This window comes from Pantherophis guttatus, chromosome 6 (genome assembly GCF_059756535.1).
Source record: "Pantherophis guttatus breed Tessera chromosome 6, ASM5975653v1, whole genome shotgun sequence".
NCBI classification, from domain to species: Eukaryota; Metazoa; Chordata; class Lepidosauria; order Squamata; family Colubridae; genus Pantherophis; species Pantherophis guttatus.
The window spans coordinates 48,513,805-48,537,038 of NC_142068.1; the positions used below are offsets into that span (position 1 = coordinate 48,513,805).

The following is a 23,234-nucleotide window of genomic DNA, read 5'->3' on the forward strand; positions in this document are numbered from 1 at the left end:
CAGAACAATCTGTTGGGTGCTTCCAGTTCTTTGCTATCCAAACAATAAATGTTGCAAATTTAGAGGCAAAATTTCAAAAAAAAAAATTGAAGTTATTTACTGATTAATTGTAATGCAGTAATGACACATGGGTGGGCGTGATGATTCAGCAGTTAAAGAGGCTGAGCTTGTCAGCTGGAAGACTGACCCAAATAGTGTACTATGGGATGAGCTCCTATTACTTGCCCCAGCTCCCACCCACCTAGCAGTTTGAAAGCATGCAAATGCAAGTAGATAGCTAGGTACAACTTCATTGGAAAAGTAACAGCATTCATGTGGGTTGGCATATAATCATGCTGGACATATAACACAGAAGAGTCTTTCAACAACTTGGCTCCTTGGCTCTGTAAAAACAGAGATGATTACCATCCCCTATAGTCAGATATGATTGAACAGGGGATATCTTTACCTTTATTTTTAATGACACTTATGGAAGAATCAACAACCGGGGGGGGGCACAAGATTTGGGAGGTAATACAGTTCTGGAGCATAAATGAGGCTGTATCATTAGAGCTATTTATTTTCCAGGCAAGCATTTGGTTCTTTTTCAAATTAATGGTCCTGCCAAACTTGTTTTTCAAATTACATTTCTATCCCAGATTCAGATTTCTTTTATCTGACCGTTCATTGTCTTGGTTACAACACTTACTTCTGTTCCTCAAAGTTATTTGTTTTACCCACTACATGTGCCTCCTCTATCTGGGAATATAATATTTGAATTAACAAGGTAATTGTAATAATCCTTACTTAGGAGTACAATGAGGACCGTAACTTCCATCACTGAGTGGGGTGTTTATTAAGTGAGTTGCACCCAATTTTTATGACTTTTGCTGTGGTCATGAAGTGAATCACTATGGTGAATCACAAGATTAAGCAAATCTGACTTCTCCACTGCTTTTGTTTATCACAAGCGAGCTAGGAATATTTCAAATGATGATCACATGACCCTGGGACATTGTAACTGTCATAAATGCATCCCTATCCACCCAGCACCCAGATTTTGATTATTTTTATTTTATTTATTTATTTATTTATTGAATTTATATTGCCTATTTGCCCATGGTGACTCAAGACGGCTTACAGAATATAAAACCACATTTAAAACAATAAAAACAAACAAAAAGAATCAAATAAATTAATATAGTACAATATAACAAAATGGCAATTCTCCCTGAGCCAATGAACCCCAAACCCAGAACCAATCGGTCTTGCAAGGGTTTAGTTTCAAACCATTGCTCCCCATCCGGCCCCTAACAGCCTCTAGGCACTGCGAGCGGGAGGACACGGCATCACTTAATTCACCATGGGCCAAGACATACATCTGAGTATCACCAGAATATTGGTGATACCACAGTCCATGGTGATGGATGATCTTACCCAGCGGCTTCATATAAATGTTGAACAGGAGCGGAGAGAGTACCGAGACCTGCGGAACCCATAAAGCAGTGGGCGAGGGCTGGATCTCTCCCCTCTGATCAACACTGACTGAGAGCTGTCGCAGAGGAAGGAAGTGAACCAGGATAGCACAAGGCCTCCCACTCCCATCCCCCGAAGCCTCCCCAGGAGAATACCATGGTCGATGGTATCGAAAGCCACAGAGAGGTCAAGAAGAGCAAAGATGGATGCACTTCCCCCATCCTGCTCCCGCCAGAGATCATCCAAAAGTGTGATTATCAGGATGTTAGAATGATTGTAAGTGAGAAGATCAGTTGCAAATCACTTTTTTCAGTGCCTTTCTAACTTCAAATAGTCACTAAATAAATGGTCGCAAGTCAAAGACTACCATCACTGTTCCACATCTGAAATTTAGTGGCATGACCCACATGAATGGAATATAACAATGGGAGGATACAACATATTTGGACAACAGTTCATCAGAAAAGGAGGGGTTATCGTGTTAGACATAAAGAAATCATAAGCTTGCAGAGACATTCACCAACTGGAACATGGAAATCCTTTTGAGAGTTTCTGAATAAGAATAAAAGGATACACAAACAAAAATGATATCATCACTAGAGCTTATTATAGATTGCCTGGCAGATGATGAAACCTTTCTGTGGCAGATGACCAAACCTTTAAAGAGGCACATGAGTGACAAAGGGAGATTTCAATTACCCCAACATCTGCTAGGTCTCAAACTTGCCAAGAGTCAAAAGCCCAACAAATTCCTGTTCTGTCTTGCTGACAATTTCATTTGTCAGGGGATGGAAGAAGGAGCAAGATGATCTGCTGTTTTGGACATAATCCTAACCAACAGAAAGGAACCGTTTGAAGAAGTGAAGGTGACTGGAACCTCAGGAGAAATTGACCATATTATGTTAAGAGTTTATTACAATAAGGGCAAGATACCAGATTTCAGAACAGCTGACTTTGATGAACTCAGACAAAAGTGTTTGACAAAACTCAGACAAATTGAATTCAATGGCTTGAAATCCTGAAGATGAAATGGCTCTGGGAAGGATGGAAATAAAATACTGAAAGTGCACTCACAAACAATTCCTATTCAAAGAAAATAGGACATATCTAAGAGAGCAGCTTAGATGTGTATGGAACTCTTTGCAATGCTGAAAAAAAGAAATGGAGCATATATAGAAAATGGAAGAAGAGCATTTCCAGAGAAGGGTATAAGGCAACCACGAAAACTGTAGAAATCATATTACAAAGGTTAAAATTCAGAATGAAGGTATGATTTTTTTTAAAAAAGAGAAGAACAGCAATGGATGATGGCAAGAAAGCAGCATATCTTAACCTGTATTTTGTATTTTCCTGAAGGACAATGAAGCCTCAGCTGGCCTTTGTATTGTCAGTAATGGAAGAAAAAAGCTGCGCCCCAGGCTACAACAGAACAGCTAATTTAGATGAATTCAAGTCTCCATTGCCATATGAATTACATCCCAGGGTACTGAAAGAAATAGCAAGGACACTGCAAAACTGCTAACATAATCTTTGAGAACTCCTGGAGATTTAGCAAGGTTCCAGAAGACCAGAAAACAAACACTCTTATCTTTTTTAAAAAAGGCAGAAGACTCAGAAAATTACAGAACTATCACTCTGCCATTTATGCTGGTGTAGTTCTTGAAAATATGATTAAACAGTATATTTGCGAGCACATGTGCAGGAAAGCAATAATTAAAAACAGCCATGAGTTTGTTACAAACAGGTCCTGCCAGACTAAGTTTGTTTCCTTTTTTGAAAATGTTACTGGTTCAACAGATGGGGGAATATCATGGACACAGAATACCTTGACTTCAGCAAAGCAATCAGGATTCAGCTTTCTCATGATGACTTCACTAATAACACAGTAAAGTATGGGGTGGATAATGTAACTGTTAGATGGATTTATAACTGGATGAATGACCATACCCAGAGAATATTCATAAATAGTTTCACATCAGTTTAGGAAGTAATATCAGGCAGACAGTCACACGGTTCTGACCTGGGCCCTGAACTGTTCAATATTTTTACTAATGACCTAGCTAAAGGGGCTGAGGAAACAATTATCAGATTTTCATATAATACAAAATAAGAGAAATCCCTAACATTTTAGAAGAGAAAGAAAAGATTCATAGAATTCTGGAGAGAGCTTTTTGAGTTCAATAGAGAGAAACATAAAATCCACTTATCTGGGGAGAAAAAAATGAAAGGGATAAGTATATGATGGGGTAGACTGGTAGTTTTCTTGGTAGTATATTAAAAGAATATATGTATTCTAGAAAATTACAATAAATATGAGCCAAAAATATGATACAGATGTTAAAAAGGGAATTGCTATTTTGAGATATATTTACAAAATATATACAGTATATAGAATTCAGATCACATAATTGTCTCACTCCATATTGAAGGACAAAATGCTGGAAGTCTTTAGACATCTAAAGGGTTGTCATATGCCCTTGTCTCTTGTCCCAGAAGGCAATCAGAATCAATGGACTGAAATGATAGGAAGTAGATTGCAGTCTTTCTTAGCAGGAATTTCCTCATAGTAAGAGCTATCAACCAGAAAAATAGCACTTCCTGGGGAAGTGGTATGTTCTTCAGTGGAAGACTTTGCTGACAAATCTCGGTGGTACAACCCTAGAATTCCCCAAATGTTTCAGCAAAATGGTAGCAGTTAACAGAAAGGGCAGCTTTCTGTCTTTCCCGGCCCAGCTGCTCCCAGAGATTATGAATCTTGGTAGCTGGAGAAATCTTTTATTTAGACTGAACTGTCACTATTTACACTATCCATATATTATATACAATTCACAGTGCCAGGAATGTACAATTTAAGATAGCATGCATAATATAAAGTAAAGGTTTCCCTCGCACATATGTGCTAGTCGTTCCCAACTCTAGGGGACGGGGCTCATTTCCGTTTCAAAGCCGAAGAGCCAGCACTGTCTGAAGACGTCTCCGTGGTCATGTGACCGGCATGAATAAATGCCGTTACCTTCCCACCAAAGGTGGTCCCTATTTTTGTACTTGCATTTTTTTATGTGCTTTTGAACTGCTAGTTGGCAGAAGCTGGGACAAATAACGGGAGGTCAGCCCATTATGTGGCACTAGGGATTCGAACCACTGAACTGACAACCTTTCGACTGACAAGCTCAGCATCTTAGCCACTGAGTCAACGCATCCCTACAAGTATGCATAATAGTCAAGTTTAATTTTCTGTTTCTTCCTTTTTTGCAATCAGTAGCCTGGTCTGATGAGCAATGAGCTACAATAGAGGAATATGGGGTATTTCATGAATCAAAAACCTGAATCGTTCTTTCTTGTGGACTGTTTGACTTATTTTACACAAGGGCAACATCTCAATCAACACATCTAAGCAGGATCTGAGAAATGTGTAAGAATTTGACAGTTGGTAACTAGCTTCAGAATTTCTGCGAGATCATGGTTTGTTGAACAAGCCATGATGTCCTGGTTCATATATACGACTAAGCCATAAAATTGTTCACAAGTTATAATGATTAAGCCAAATCAAATCAGACTTTTCTTGTATAAATACCAACTGTATATTCAGCCAAGAAGACTGGAAATGAATCATAATAGGCTGTTCATGCTTAATGTTGCAGTACTCAGCTATTTTGAAAGGAGATTGTAGACAAGAAAGCCTTTTGGAGAAGGTTATTTTCCTAGGTAGGCAGGACTTTTTCTACTCCCTGAAACAAAAGGAAATAATTAAAGTGTCTGGTCTCCCCAATGAGATACCAATATATAGTGGATATAAAATAGAAGCTTGAATAATTTTAAACATAACGTGAAAGCAGGTTTCTCAGATATTTGGGGAATTTTCAGCCAAGACTTGTGAATTATGAATGTTTCAGTTTCAACATATTAAAAAGGCATTAGCTTGGAAAAGTATTTTTAAATTAACAGTGCTCTGTTTCTGTAGGCTTGTGTTCTATCTCTAATGAATAAAAAATCCTGTGATATATATGAAAATCAATAAAGTTCATCTTGACTGGACTCCTTCCCCCCATTTTTTGACCCATCTGAACCTTTGTTATGACAATTATAAGACAGTTAGTTTGATGACACTGAGCTGTATTGACCTCGTGCCCATCTGGAGACAAATGTCTAAGAAACTAAAATGACTAGAATTATATATGCACTGATTTGTTATAGAATTGGGAGGTGTATGTAAAGGTTATGTACTAAATGGCCGATGCAACAGTTGAGGGTGGGCTTCACAGTACAATGTTACTCCCCCCTCATTGTTTAGAGACAAATGTCTCAAATATCCTCTGGTTTAATTCTGAAAATAAAACAAAATCATAAAACATGATAAGGGAGGGAGGGAGGGAGGGAGGGAGGGAGGGAGGGAGGGAGAGAGAGAGAGAGAGAGAGAGAGAGAGAGAGAGAGAGAAAGAAAGAAAGAAAGAAAGAAAGAAAGAAAGAAAGAAAGAAAGAAAGAATTCACCAGATTACAAATAAAAGAATAAGACTTGGAGGGAAAAGCTTTGGTGATACAACAAGACTCTAGCACTCATGTTTTAATTTTCCTAAATTAAGAACTACTTTAGACCTATTGCTTATGTATCTATGGAGATTCTCACTCAGATTGTCAGATATTGCTTATGTAGTAATATAATTATACTATTATTTCTATTGTTATTACTACTACCATTTTTAATCATTTCATATATTTTTGTTTAATAGTTTTGATATGTATACCAAAGAAAGTTCAGTTGTAAAAAAGTAAGTTTCGCAGCAAGCATCTTGCTTTAATTTATTCTTTTTCTGTCTAAGATCCAGATCTAGTTTCCTTGACAGTCAAAGAGTTCCACTGTACCAAAACCATGTGATCATAAGGAACAGGAGAAAGTTGAAGGCACCCTGAAGCACGGATAAAATAACTTTTATTGCTGCAGCAGTACTACTTATCATGACTTCGATCCTGAAAAGTACATTAAAGAGAAAGCATATGTACCTTTATTCAGGAATGTAACCCATTAATAGAATGCATGCATAGCAATCTGTGTATTCACTCAAATTTCAAATATCCAAATCTGGAGTACACAGAATACTCTCAGTAAGGCCTTTCTCTCTTTAAAACACTCTACTAGGAAGAAAGCTTCATGAAAACACCAGTGATTGACAGAAGCTAAATCCTGGAAAACTGGAGGATATGACACTATTAAAAAGTAAAGTAAAAAGTAAATGTAGTCAAGGCTTTCTTTTTCTTAAAATGTTCTTAACTTAAAATGTTACATATCACTTTTTGTAATGGGCAAGAAATAAATTTCCCACCAATTAACATAATTTTGTTCCCAGAAAACACCCTTTCTGCAACCCTGAATATCTACCTCCACTGAACAAAAGCAGACTGCTACCATGCAAGCAAAGTAAGAGAAGTACCAATATATTGCTGAATGCTGTGAAAAATGTGTATTGCTTGAGCAAATCTTCAAATGTTGTTGTTAGAGAAAGGAAATCTCTTAATTAGCTGCCACCCAATTGTAGTGCATCCTTGGAAAAACATTTGTCTTTTACTTATCTTGATGGTGTTTCTATCAAACTGCGAAAAAATATTTTAGCACACCAAAAGGATTTCTTAAAAACTTAAAAACTTTAAAGTGGGTTTGATACTTAAAAATTACTAGAGCAGTTAGTAGGGCTCTTATCACTCTTAGAACAAACCCTTAAAAGTCTGCTTATAAAAATGGTCAATATTCAAAAATCTTCAGGAGTCTAACAAATGCTTTCACTACGCTATAGCTATATGTGCTATTTCCATTACGAGTTATTTTTTCAAAAGTTATGTCTGCATAGAGTAAGAATTCTTAGTGTGATTTTGTTATCATTAAAAAATTAGACAACTGATGGTGTAATATAGATAAATTTACAAATATATCTCGTGTACTACAATTTGCAAGGAACAATTCAATCATGATTACAGGTAAAGATTTGACTTTTTTAGAATAATACTTTTAAGAAAGGGCCTGCTCATTTAGAGACGCTACCTAAAGAAAATAAGACTCTTTTATGTCGCTTTTAAAGATTATTATTTTGTAGCTATATTTAAAGAGTCTACATCTGTGAATGTTTCACTCTTCCATGAGCCCATAATACTCCCCTGCTAGTTTATAAACATGAAGATTTCTATTAACCTAGTACATTTAAAGAAACCATATAAGGATCTAAACTGGAGGATGGATACAAAGAATTGTTGATTGCAGGAGAGAGTGAACTAGCATTATAGTTAACATTGTGGAAATATTCCCCTTCATTTTAGCCAATGACTCATCAGCTAAATTGCTACATTGCCCACCCTACATTAATTACTTCTTCAGTTTTATAACAGCCCTATTTGAAAAAAGTTTTGCAAAGTTGAAGGATGACCACATTATTTAATTTTATCTCTACAAACCTATAGAGACCTCCACAGCTGTAGCTTTAATCTTCTTTTATTGTCAACTTTCTGTGGCACCATTTGCTAAAAGTAACCTAGTGAAAACTGGAATCAGTGATCAGATGATAAATAAAAAATAGTGATTTTTTTTCTTTATATGCTGATCTCTGCCTGTGATCACTTAAAGTTTTATATCTATTTATATGACTTTTTTTTAGAACAAAGCCACAAATCACTAAAAGATATACATCAAGTGGAGATCCAATTGTTTAGTGAAGGAAAAGAAGAAGGACTAACTCTAAGGTATTAACAATAAATAACAAGGCTCTAAATCATTTAACCATTCAAAGGCAAACCCCAAAGCCTTAAATTTGTCCCAAGCATTTCAGGGCAGTTAATGATGAAATAGCAAATTATGTTTTCAGATTCACTAATTCACTTACTTCCTAGTGTAATAAGTGATGTTTCTAAAGTTTCTTCAATATAGAAGACAATTCTAGGCAGAACTAAGATAATAAGAATAGCCTACTGGCTTTTATCAGCAAATTCTCTTTATGAGGTATAAAATATTAATCAAATTATTAATCCTCTTGTTATAATAATTTCATTATGTCATGAGGCCATTGAAAAATTCAGTAGCATGCATTTCATCTGTTCCATTATATCATTTAATGGAATTGTTTAACCATCATTTATATGATAGACTGCATTTTTTGCACCTTTTCCAGAATTTGGGATGCAAGTTCTCTCCAATTATAGTTCATGCTTTTTAAAAACTTTATGTGTTAAAAAAAACATACCAAGTCAATGATAAAAGTCATTAGAAAAGAAATATAAAAATATAATAGAAAGAACTGTAGACGAACCAGTTTATGAACATGGCTTCCTATTGTAGATGAACAACATTCATTAACATAATAAAAGTTCCTAGGGAGTTTAACTGTGACTGACTTGTCATATGACGCCTTTCCCCATTTTTCTAGGTGCTGAAAGAAAGAGCAATGCTGTTGGCAGCAAAACAAATCTTCCCACAATCTCAGTGTTTAAATTTAGCTCTTTTGAAGAATCCATCTTATCTTCATTAGATTACATTGCCTGTGACAAGAAATTGCAATATTAACACCTAGAGAGCCTTAGCTCTTAAAATGAGAACAAACACTTCTGTCTCTTCTGTTATTCACGTTGGAAGAAACTGAGCAGTTTAGATTTCTTTCATTCCATTTGCCTAAACCAGAGGTGAGGAACTATGGGCCATTTATAACTTGTGGACTTCAATTCCTGAGCATGAGAATTCTAGGATTTGAAGTCCCCAAGTCATAAAAGGGCCATAGTTCCCCACCCCTGGTTTAAACTATCTCTTTCGTGAACCACAAGCCTCAAGGCTACATAATACAGTAGCATCACAAACATTTTTTTTCTGTGACATTTCAACAATAACCTAATCCTATCACTGTACAAAAGCCAAGTTCTAAAAATATCTTTGGACAAAGAAAGTTCTACCCAGCTACTCCTATCTCATTTTACATTCAGACATTTTGGCATCACAAAATGCCAATCTGGCCTGCGCATATCATGGTTGATCCCAACGACGAGGAGGCTGGTTTGGTGTTGCGCCAGCAGCCTGCGCAGCCAGCGCTCGCGTCGGACAGTGAGGAGGCCGAAGAGGATGTGGTGCCAGAGGCAGAGACTCAGCCAGGGCCTTCAGAAACTCCAGAGGCTCCTTCAAGTGGAGAGAGCAAAGTGGAGGAGCCTCTCCTCAATGCTCGAGCACACAGGGCTGCCAAAAGGCAGGAGTGGATACTCAGGAGGAGGTCTCCTCGAGAGTAAGGCTTTAGGATAATTGGTCACTCCCTTAGCCTATTTAAGTCACATGCCGTTAGTAAGTTTCTTGCTGGAAACAACTTGTAATTATCATCAGAGCATTTTTGGAAAAGTCTTATCGTATCTTGTTTTCTAGGCTGGTTGCCAACCTTTGCCGGACTTTGGTTTATTCTTGCTAATTAATAAATTTGATAAGGACCGTTGGTGTGTGTCAATATCCTTGGGAATCTGGAGCTGGGGCAGAACAAGTGTAGCCATTTACTTCTAATATAATATGCATTCTCTATATGTTTAGAGTTCACAGTAAATCTGTTCCTATATAAAATATAGAATATATTTTACATTTTCTGTAAGGGTTTTTTTAAAACCTGGACAAAAGACAGCTTTATCAAAGCAGCTAAAATGGAACAGCTAATCTTTAAAAATTTTACAGACACATACACACATCAGCAATACATACAAAACATTTTCCTCATAAACTAAGGCATCACATTATCCTACTTCAGATACATTATGCAAAGACTAACTTTCTGGAGAATGCTGGGAAAGGTAGAAAGTGATGAAGACAAAGAGCAACAAGAGAGATGGACACAATTGGAGTGGTGATGAGGACACTATTGGAACATCCCAAGGACCAGTTAGGAGCAGATGATTGTGGATAAAATCTATCTATTGACACCAACACATAATCAATATTTAAACAACCTTTCCAAATATTTTATTCAGGAGACAAACTGACAGAAATCTTGTGGAATTCTCTGAACAGTTCTATGAAATTATATATATTTTGTGCTAGCAGCTTCCAGGAAAGCCTTTCACAAAAGGTCTAGATCCCAGAAGATGCTGTTCCTCCCAATCAATTTTGAACTCCAAATGTCACAATTTTGGCACAAATGGACCCTGTTAGCAATAAGGGAGTGTTGCACAGAAGATCTGAAAGAAATATGGCATATCTATGCATGCATGCATGCATGCATGCATGTATGTATGCATGTATGTGGAACTACTTTTGGTTTTGGTCTGAACCAAAAATGCAGCAATCAAAATATTGATGGGTCCTGGACATGCAAATAGTATCCTACTTCAAATTAGCATATAATTACCATATACTTGGCATATAGCCCTGATTAAATTGGAGTTACAGTACTTGGCAAGTGGCATCTTCCTATGCATGATTACTAAAAACATATAGCATGTGGTCAACTAAGATACCTTTTGCTGATTGTAGCACAACTTTCACATTACTATTGGCCCATTATTAAAAGGGGGTCTTCTCCATGACACTATTTCTACAGGTTTTTGCAAGATGTCAATTGCGGTATATTTTTAAGGTTTGATCAACATTTATCCATTAAATCTATGTGAATATTCAACCTTCCAATCAGTTCAGACCTATTCAGTCAAAACCACTCAACAAATCATACTGGCAAATATGTCCAAATGTCTTCATACTGAATTGGATCTAATTCAAGACTACTGTTATTTCAACCAGGAACATTCTTATATAAATGTTTAATATTAATTTGAACACAACACACTTTCTCTTTCTTCATTTTATATATTTAAATACTGAGATATTAACTTTATAAGATTTATATGTTTAACATTTTTCTTCTTGCATTCCATTTTGAAATTCTCTTGATATGGAAGCATTATAATAACCCATAGTTAATAACAGAATATTTCAATAAATAATCCATGAAATATAAAATACATGTTGGAACTATGTATTAATTTCTGAGCAGAGACAACAGAAACTGTCTAAAGTTAGTATATGATTTTCATCTTAATAACAAACTTTACTGCAAAGCTTGCCACTATCTTAGGCACTACCCTATCTTAAGAGTGCCACATTGTAAAATTTGCCAATATAACATTAAGAGTAGAAACGTCTATATTCCTCTCATAGCCAGTCAATGTGTAACTAAGACTACACTAACACCTTGAACTCAGGATAGCTGACTTGTGTATAAACTTGTCTAGGCTTGTATTCTGAAAGATTATTGGGTTAATGAGAAAGAAGGCTTGAAGCCGAGAAACTGGTTGATCCCCTACATCATTTCCAACCTTTCTTTTACAGACTATGGTAGCTACCTGAGGGAAAAAAATGGAAAGTGGAAGTCACAGACAGAACAGTACTCTACCAACCCAATGAGACAAACTTTGTACCTAGGAATGCACAATAAATGGTTTTCCACTATGTCTAGGAAACGCAGAAATTATATTTAGTACTTTAGAAGTTAACCTGAAATAGTCTGTTTTGGAAATGTTGAATCTTTTATAAAGTTTGAAATAACTGAAAACTTTCTCTCCTTAAAATATTAATTATACATTAATGAGGAAAAGAAATGCTCTGGCACTATTTGCACTATTTATCAAAAGATAAAAGTATTTTAATAACTCCCCATTCGGTTCTATCAGCAAGGGATTAGCTGATATGAAACCTGAAAAACACCACAATCCAATCTCAGGAGAAAAGGTAGCATTCAGATAACTATTTATACCATCTAGATAATGTTGCCATGCAGATAACATTTGAAAAGCTCCTTGTGTAACTAAAGACTGCCCACGTGTCTTGCCTGAATTGCTCTATTCTTCCCATTTTTTTTTAAAAAAGTATATATAATGCATATCCACCTGAGATGCAGTTCATTGGCTAGAAGTTTGCTTTTCCTGTGAATGAGAGACGAAGCAAAATCCAGGCACGTCTTGAAGAAGGAAAAAAGATTCTTTGCAGTTATTCAGGTTCTTGCAGACTTGTTTAAACTAGGGCAGTTCCCAGCGTCATAGCAGTCCTCGCCTATTGCTGTTGTCAGTTGCAGGAATTTGGGTGGAGCATAGACAAAACTGAGGCAAACATATAGGTACGGGGGAAAATGTTTCTGAGTAATTAATGTTTCCATGGAATCTGGAGATCATCCAGAATTATGAGTTAACCACTGCCAGTGTAAGGCATTTCATTTCATTTGGAAAATCTGATGGTATAGTGCAAGGAAATGTGGAATACAGGTTATTGGGTTCATCATAGCTCTGTCCTGTTTACTCCTGATCAGTTTCCTCTCTGCTAACTCTTACTATACTCACAATGCAATTTAGGGAACGATCTTTAAAGGTTGTTTCCTCCTCCTTCTCAAAGCCTCACCTTTCAAATCTCTTGTCTTTATTTACATGTGTTACTAACAGCTAAAAATTAGAGACTTGCATAGTACAATTATTTCAGTGGTGGGTTGCTCCCAATTCTGTCCACCCACCCATCATAATGGATGATCTGTGCATGCGCAGAAGCACGCACGAGCAAACAAAGCTAGCGCCTGTGCGCGTTCCCGTTGTGAACCGGTAGTAAAGGTAGGGTTCTACTTACCCACCCCTGAATTATTTACACCAGGGATTTCAAACATACATTGTCACGGCGGCATCATGTGACTTATTGCAACTTTTTCTCCCTTTGCTAAACTGGGCGTGGCCGTGGCCAGTGCATGACACATCCAGCCCACAGGCCATGACAGCCCTGGTATACACTGACTATATACTAGTTAGTGAGCGCCACATGAGATAAAAGAGGGTAACATCTTACATTAAGACCTGGGATTCCTTTGAGCTTAGGGAACCTTAGGAAGGCCACAGAATGCTCCATAGCATGAGCTCCACACCTGTGGAGTATATGCATGCCTATCCTGGCTCCTTCAGGTAACTGGGCAGGAGATTTATGTGGCTATATTCAGAAGGGAGTTCATGTCTCTCTGAGGGAAAGTGTGATATCACTTATTTGGAAAGAGGAAGTTGTATATCTTTCTTTAAGAAGGCATCTCTCTGTACAGAATACAATACCTTAGACTATGGTATCTTTCTAGACCATCTGCAATGGTTGAAGGTGGAGAGCAAAAGCTGAGTGGATGGTTCCAGCTGCTATGCCTCAGGAGGAATCACAGCACATGATTGCTCCAATGTAGAATGCAGGAGGGTTCAGTCATATTCTCCTTATGTCCATAACCACTAGTTAGAATGCAGTACTGCAGGCTAACTCACTGCTCACTCCAGGAGTTCGATTCTGAGCGGCTCAAGCTTGACTCAAACTTCCATCCTTCCTAGGTTAGTAAAATTAGGACCTAGATTGTTGGGGGCAATATGCTGACTGTAAAACTGCTTAGAGAGGGCTGTAAAGCACTGTGAAGCAGTATATAAGTCTAAGTGCTATTGCTATATGAAAGCACTGGGCTTGAGGTAAGGTCTAATCAGTATGCTGATGCTACTGAATTATACATTGCCACCCCAGGTCTAACTGAATATGTTATAAAAGTTGTGAAATAGCGGCTGGTGGCTACCACAGATGGAATGAGGAAAAGAAGTTCAGGTTGAATAGTGAAAAGATATACGTGCTGCTCATCAGTAAACAATTTGGTCTTCTAGAAAACTCAGTTCTAATGGCTGCTTAAGAAAGAACTGTACTCTGCATGAAAGAATAGGTCAGAAATTTGGAAACCATCCTGGTTTCATGTTTCCTGATTGAACTACAAGTGGATGCTATGACCAGAGAGTTTTTGTCCAGCTTAGAGTGACATACCAGTTAAGGTCCAACCTGAGCCTGAAGCTATGATGGATGTAACTCAGCCCAGCATAGCCACACAATTGGACTATTACAATATAGTCTACCCTGTTTCCCCCCTTATGCATTGTAAGCCGCCCTGAGTCTCCAGAGAAGGACGGCATATAAATCAATTTTTTTTAAAAAAAAAAATAAGACATTCCCTGATAATAAACCCAATCAGGCTTTTGAGCACGTGCGCTAAAATAAGCCTCCCTCCTAAAATAAGCCCTCCTCGAAAATATTTAAACATAGAGCTGGAAATCAGGTAAGACAGCAAGAGGAACACCATCTTGCTCCATGCGCCCCAAAATAATAAGACCTCCCCGAAAATAAGGCCAAGCGCTTGATTTTGAGTTCAAAAAAATATAAGACAGGGTCTTATTTTCAGGGAGACACGGTATATGAGAGTTCCTTAAGAAGGCAAGCAAAAGCTAAAACTAATATAATGCAACATGTAAGGAGGGGAGGTCCACCATTTGTCACTGCACTGATTATCATTGGTTTCCTGGGACTAATTCAGAGTGCCAGTTATTAATTACAAAGCCTTTTATAATGTGGCACCAGAATATATCATAGTCTGTCTTACTAACATGACTGTGCTTGTCGTGCTTGATCCTATATAGTGTCTTCTTAAGATTCCTTCCATTCAAGGTGGCTTCTCAGTCATAGTCCCCAAATTATGTAACAAGCTCCTGTGCTGGTACATTTTGTATAGATCCAAATGCCATTTTGTTACAGCAGACTTTGTTGTAGGTGACGATGCTACACAAATTATAGTATATGGCATATTAATGCTTTTTATACTTTCCAGAGTTGCTGGTATAATTGCTTATAAGAAATAAATAAGTAACCAGTCAACATTAATAGAAATTTCTCCAGACATAGGTATCAAATTTTTAGTGTTTTTTTTAAACTTCATGTTTAAATTGCAATTGATTTCAAATTCAATGGCTTTAAAATTCCATGGAAACATTGAGTATTCAGAAAGAATACCCTGAAATATTCCGGTCTTCATTCAGCACCATAATTATAAGTCCTATCACTGAGGAAGGAGAAGAACCAAGTCATAGTACAGTTTTGCCTGCTGGGAAGTTTCCATGGGACTTTTGTGACAGAAAAAAAAATAGCTAATGACTATTACGGAAATGAAAATGGAAATTAAAAAAACTGAAGGAAAAGAGAAGGAAACAATGAAAAGATTTCATTTGGTACGGAGAGCCATGAGCTATGGTAGACAGCTTTATAAGTAGAATATACAGAAGTATTTGTTCCTAAGTCATCAGGTAGCTGTTTTATTGGAGATCCAGAATAATTACAGGAATAATATTTAGCTCTTCATTTTAACCAAGAACAGTGACTGCACAAATCATAACATTATGTGTTGTAATCTATCATAACTCTCTTCACTATTCTAAAAGCAAAACATATTGAACAGCCAGTTTGCAATTGTTTGTGGAAGACTTACAAGTATAGGAGACTGGCTGTCTACCTTCTGGCTTATTGTATGATAGCTATTACTAGTCCAACAGTATTTTAAATATTGCAAGCAATTCACCACTCTCACTTTGTGGTAACCTGATCTCATATAATATTGGATGCATCTATGACAATCAATTGTCTTATGTATATGTAACAGCACTGGGATGAAGCTGAATTTCTCAAGAATTCTATAAAGCAAACTTCTACAGACTAGATACTGAACTTTAAAAATAAAATGAAATATGTTTATTTATTTATAAAATGAATATTGTTTATTTATTTATACAACTTACACAATAAGTCAGAATGCTTTAGTATTCTGTTTTAGCAAACTTGAGTAAACTTATCATTTCCAATTTAACTTCTGCTAGTTCCAGTATTAAGGGAAGCTTGAAAGGCTATCTTCCAGGATTTTTTTGGTCATACATTCATAACTGGATTACAGGATGGTTCCTCTTATAAACATTCAGGGTCGTAAATCAAAAGAAAAGATGGCTTGTTTATAATAACACTGCTGTATTTGTAATGACAAACAAACCACAGACAGAGAGTTTGTTTAGCAACTTCCACCCAAAGGATAAGCCAAGAATGAACACTGTTGGCAGTCCCTGACATACTTGTTTGATCACAAGACTTGCAATTAACCCTTTCAAGTGTTTGTTGCAGGAAATGCTGGTGTGCATATGCATACAGCAATTCTATTTGCCATAAAGAAGGCACAGAAAGGTGTATGGCAAGTATACCTGTGTGCCCCCTGGGCCCAGGCAGAACCTGATTTTCTATAGAGATTTTGAACTACAAGCTAATCAGTTACAGCCCGCAAAATAAGATTTTCCTTACACTGAGTTGCTAACCAAAAGCCAACAGTCTAGAAATGAAAAGTAGAAAATATTATAGATTTATAGAGTGTATGCATATTATGGACTCTCAGTCCTCCTTCCTACTAAAAACAACCAGTTTGTAAAAAGAACATGTGTGTTATCAATGGGCTTTGAATTGTATTCCTCTGACTATCTTCTTTAAATTATCCATTTGGTTTGGGGATTGGTGCTTGTTCTAAAATCCAAACTACTTTGAAGAAGCTGACTTGTGCTAAGCAGACCTGTGATCCATCTATCCCAATGTTTTTAAAACAGGTTATATTCATAATATCAGCACGGTGATTAACCCAATTGCCTAGTTTTATAAAATACAAAGAATCGTAAACAAACTGCACTAGATTTGCAAACCTAGCTAGCCACAAACTAATTGATCACATTTCATCCAATCTGTTGTGTATACCCAGCCACTAAATAGAAGCAACTTTCCAAGTTTCCAACTGAAACCTTTCCTAGTTCTCCATGGAGATGCTGAAAATTGAAATTGGAACCTCTGACGAGCAAAGCAGATGTTCAACACTGAGATAACAGTCTGTGAAGGGCAGAAGGAAACACGCTTGCCAAGTAAACAGCTTTAGATAAGGAGAAATTGGTAACTCAGCTGGAGTCAGTCAGGATGATGGTGACAAGAGTAAACATTTTATCAAAATAAGCATTAATTAATGTCTATTGAAGATATACTAGAATGCAGCAATAATAATTGGTAGAAGATATGTAGATGTATACCTATTGGGAAACTAAAAGTAGTAAGAATGGGAATTCCAGAAGAGCAATTTTCAACACTTGCCCAGGAAATTTGCTGCCCCTGTTTTAAAAAATGGGTATTAATGAATTAATACCTTAGGAATGACATGGGGCTTTACTTCTTACGCAGCATAAATACTGGATTGCACTGAAGCTCTGTTTGTCTAGAAGCTACTAGTTATTCCTGCTTTTCCTGAAGACAAAGTAGTTTGAGACAAGCTTTTGTGAGCCTTTGTGTTTCTACATGCTTCTTTCATTCTCTCTCCAACCCCCCTGGTATAACTTGTTTTTACCCTTGAGTTAAAATAAAAAGTTAATCTTTTAATGAGCTTCAAATCCACATGTATTCACTACAGTGAGTCAAAGTAAGTCATACTGCATCCAACGTAAGTTATCATCCTGCATCTAATACCTAATAAAACAAGAGAAATATGGTCTCAATTGTTATATGTACCAGTAGTTAATGATAAGCTGTTGAAATTAATAAAGTTCTAGGGACATTATGTAGAGACAGATGAAACCACTCTTAATGAAGTAACCTGCATTAACATATACTTCTTTACACAGCAAATTAAGAAAGAAATAAAGGAGAATTATATTATTGTTGTTGTTATTATTGTATATTATTGTTGAACCACTGAAACTCTCAGGTACACATCAGCTTCCTTTGTGCATAAGTAATTAAAAGGATATATGCATGTTAAATCACAGCAATGCAACAATAATAAAATAATGAAGGGAGGGCCAAAAGAAACTATACCCAGTAATTAAAAGGATATATGCATGTTAAATCACAGCAATGCAGCAATAATAAAATAATGAAAGGAGGACCAAAAGAAACTATACCCTTATCAGTTGCATCCTTTAGTTTTAATACTTCAGTAGTCACTTCCAAATTGGATATCTTTTATAGCTGCAAACTACTTATTCAATCTTGTTCGGCAGCACAATTTTCTATGGTTCATTTTAGAGTCTTATCCTCAGCAATTCTAAATGGGAGGCATAGTAGAATGCCATTCATTAAGTGATATTGTTCCCCATCACATGTATTTATCCAGTGTCATTTCTATGCTGATTTACATGCAGACATACCTTTAATTCTTCTAACAAAAAAAAAAAAAAGTCTGTAACTAGAGACAGCTGGTTAATTTCTAATTTGCTAATTGAACCCCACCAGCACCAACAGAGTTGCTAAATTTCTATCTAAAGCAATTTTGATAAAAAGGCATAAAATGGAGTGCGGACATTAAGTTTTTTTCCTTCTTATCTTTTATATACCTTTACTTAATTTCAATTTTATTTAATTTTTTAATATTGTTCCATTGTATCTTGTCCAATTTTTCATTTTTCCCATTTTCTTAAATCTTCCATTTCGGATTTTATATAACCAATGCACTGCTTTGTTCAAAATATAGTCGTATTTTCACCTTGCTGATCACTGATCATAAATAAATTTAATTTGATTCAGTTTTAATGTGTGTGTGGGGGGGTTGCCACCGGAAGACATTTCCAATTACCTTTGATATCTGCTTGGAATCAGTTGAACTATTGCATGGATTCTATCCCACAATGGGAATTTGATGTGGGTAATTTCCAGAAAACCTGCTAATATGAATTCCCATTATTGACCCAGATGCTTTCCAGGCCTTTTTCTCTCCAGTTTGGCATTGTTTTAGACAAGGCTTTCCAGTTACTTTAAAGTGCAATTTCAATCATCATCATTTGCCATACAGTCATAAGTTGGGAGACCTGCAACATCTAGAAAGCAAACGTTGGTATCTACCTTCTTTAGTTTAATCTACAATTATAATGTCCTATTATTTCTCTCTGATCTGACATGTTTTTGAAATTCACATGATTGTTTCAAACTTATAGAATTACAGTATATACACTATTTTAAACATAGACTATAGATTTAAATACTTTTCCATTTTAAAATACTACTTTGAATATCATGAAAAGTGCATTTGATGTGTACTTTTCTGCTGTAGAGATGTTTCACTGAACTAATAACCATAATCTCAAAATGTTTCTCCTGACTACTAACTACATAAAATCCTGTAAATGGGTTGTAAACATAGCTTTCTTTTTGCACACTGAATCAGCCCCAAGCCAAGCTTAAAAATCACCATCCCAACTAAATAAAAGATATGGTAGATCTGGTTTTATATTCTGCTCTATATTCCAATTTATACAGCAATTTAGGAATTAGAATTGCATCAAACAACCTGCCTAAAATTTAATCTCTACCTGAAGCAGAATTTTCCATTTTTTCCTAGTGATTTTAATGCTATCGGTCAGAATACTTAAATAGTCACTAAGGTATTACCTGGAAGAAATGGGATGATTCTCTGTTTGGGATCTTTTTGGCCTCCTTCAACAGGGAATTTATCCAAAAGTTGCATCTGCAAAAGAAATATTTACTATGAACTATAATTTACCATACACTTTCCCAAAACCCAGATTCAGCATGACCTCTTTCTTGATTATAATACATTTAGAGAATCAGCTGTAACAATAATTTTTTTTAAAAAAATGTAATTTATAGACAGAATCCATGTTCCCAAGAATCAAGGTGAATTATATCAGAGCTGGCATAGAATTAAAGTCTGGCACTCCAACAATTCCTATATTGGACATTTTCTACTTCATGGAATAACAATCCAGCTTGGTTCACCCACAATTTAAGACAGACCACCTACCTACTAAAAACTACAGCCTCAGAACCACCAGAGAATTTCAATGAAGCATCAAATACAGTTGTTGGCAGACTCATCCCCCATAAAAGACAGTGCCTCTCCATGTATCTTGAGAGACATATATGAAGCAGAAAAGTTTCTTAGGGATCTGGAAATACTGACTCACTGAAACTGCTGAACTTTGTTAGAACAAAATGTGTTCTTATAAAGTTGAAGGTTGTATCACCCTTTCTGAAAGACTCTCCCTTTCCTGCTGACCACACATTTTCTGCATGCTTAACTCAGTGTGTGGTCATAGCAAATGACATACAGCACATTCATAATATATAGGCCAAATGTTTGGCCAAATATATATTTGGCCAAACATTTAGTCACAGGATAGATAAATGTTTAATCTATACAACTATTAAAGTTAAGCAACACCCCAAAATAAGAAAAAAGAAAAAGAAAATCCTCTCAAATTAAATTTTCAATAACTTGCTTTTTACTGAAGCATCACAATAAAGCTAATACTGAAACAAAATTGCTAGAAACGTAGTGCAGAGTTCCATGACATTTTTGGTTTTGGGGACTGCCGGGGGTGGGGAGGAGGGGATGGTTCTGTGTGTGCACAACTGCATTTGTGAAATGGGTCCACTCACAGAAATGAGCGTGTGTGCACGCTCTCACCCACTGCATGTGTGAGTGGGATGTGCATGCATACATGTGTGTATGCCACTTCCGCAGCCTGGTTTCAAAAGACTCAAGGCCTGGTAGAGGGCTGTGACCCAAAGATTGAGGATCCCTGATCTAGTGCATACATGTATGATCACATTTATGTACATAATACATTTTAAATTGTGGATATTTAAGAAAGCCCAGGTGGTAAAATCTAGAAATTGAAATGGGTTTAGGATGCTATGGCCATGTTCATGTGAAGATTTTGAAGCAGTTTTAAAACAGCTTTTCTGAAGTCTTCTTCATTCCCCAAATGCAGAGATGAGCACATTTATTATCATTTCAGCTATGGTGTACTTGGGTTACAAAGTTTTAGTGAGTGTGGAAAGGTGGGATAAAACTCAACAACAAAATTAATCTGCATTATAGCCTCTACATGTAGAGTGAGGAAAGACAAATCCCTTGACCTAACTTGTTCATTTTCAAAACGGTTCGCCTATGCCCATACACCAATGGAAAAAATCAAAGCAGGAACAGTGAAGACATGATTAGAGAAGCTTTACTTTGTATCAGTATCTTATATCTTATGCACTTGTACCTGAAGTATTATTGATTGCATAACCATTGATCGCAAAATGCATAACGTAACCATTGGTCCAAGTTCATACAACATGCCAGACAATGATAATGCTAGGTAGCCCATAGCAAGATTTGATTACAAACATTTTGATTTATAGCATAGTTGAATGACATATTAAGTTAAACTCGCATTGAATGTACAAAACATCTTGAACTTCTCTATGGCAACACAATATATTGAATTATAAATTAAATGCGCTAGGTTCACATAACATGCTAACCCACAAAAAAACTAATTAAGATTAAAAGTAACTGAGCTCAGCATATTGTGTGAACACAGCTAATATTTCTTTCTGATCTAGTTAGAGGCACTATATGAATCTAGCCCATGGCTTAGTATGTCAGTTGAATTAATTTATAGTGGCTTCTCCCAGCAATCCAATTAATGCCCGATTATCTGACCTGAAAGCATCTATTAACCCAAACTGCAAAGTTTCCACTTACATGGACTAATGGAAGTGACTTCAAATACATTCCAGTAATAAAAAAAGATTTATCCTCTCATTCTTGTTTGCATAATCTAGCTGGCTAGGGAAAGTTAGTTTAGCTCCAAAGAAGTACAGAGCTATTTGAGCTAAAACTAACTTCCTTAACTTCGGTAACTTTGGTCTTAACTCTTCACACAACATTTAGTCTTCCTTCTTGACCTACACATATTATGTATACAACCAATAACTGAAGATTTGGCTCTGACAAAACTAAAAAATAGTCAGTACCTTGGAGAGCTCAGTGCAGGAAGCCACAAGTTTAGAACTTTCATTAGTAGAACTGTTGTCTAGGCCTTCTCTTGGACAATTGAGGGCTTAAGAAGGCTTAGGTCCACCATGCTTATTGCTGTCTTTAGACTTAAGTCCTTTCTGAAGTCTCAATTTCCTGCAAGACTGCAAAATTACAGAAGCTGTAGAGATAATCTTCTGAGGCTAAGTTATCACTTAATTGGAGGGTGTCTTTATTTTTAAATCCTAGGCCAGGAAGGCTAAAAAGGGAAGGGTCATAGCTTCCTTTGTGCTAGTGAAACTTGAAATTAATCATTGCTGAGCTCCTAACCACAGGGACATAACATAATGTTTCTTTTCTTTCAATGGATGGAAAATTTTCATGGATCTGTATTTTTATGCTTTGGTTTTCTATAGACAGTAAAGACTGTCTCAGGTCAATCAGTCCTAACACTACTTTAGTTCAAAAAAGAACAAAACTATACCTTCAGCCCTGTGTTTTGCTGTCACTACATTTTCTTTTCTTTCTTTTTTTAAAGGTTTTTATTATTTTTTTATAACATAAACATAAAACACATTTTTTCAAAACAAAGCTTTTGATCCGGTCACAAATTAATACAAATCACTAACAAATCTTAATTTTCAATTAACACAACTTAATGTTTTACTCAGTTATTTCCCTCAATTTTATCTATTTAACTATGCCATTATCCGCAAAAACCCGTTACTTAAATCTTAAATCCTAATCAATTATAATTCCATTTTTCTCTTTCATTTGCTTAAATGCCTATATTTTAATAATATAGATCATCACAATTATTATAAACATTCATAAAGTAATTAATTCCAACATAATCATTTTATTTTTACTAATGAACTCAACATTTATAGTCTTTATTTCTGTTATTAAACCTAACTAATTCATTTCATTTTAATTATTAATCTCAACATACTCCTTATTTGGCTATCCCACCTCATTTTATTTTGCTATAAAATCCAACATCTTTATCTTCATCTTTGTTGTTAAACCAACAAAGTTTTATTTCCTGGCTGTTAAACACAGCATAACCATTTTATTTTTGGCTGTTAAACACAGCATACTCATTTTTGCCTTTTGGCCATTACACAGCATATTATTTT

General features: G+C 36.1%; 1 protein-coding gene across 1 annotated transcript in view; it reads right to left on the reverse strand.

Moving 5' to 3' along the window:
• The window catches only part of LOC148113109 (SH3 and PX domain-containing protein 2A-like), a 99,312-nt gene that overhangs the window by 10,165 nt on the left and 65,913 nt on the right, over positions 1-23,234 (reverse strand). The window contains exon 3 of the mRNA XM_087872852.1: positions 19,713-19,788. Coding sequence (XP_087728978.1) covers positions 19,713-19,788 — 76 coding nt within the window. The remainder of the gene's footprint in view (positions 1-19,712; positions 19,789-23,234) is intronic.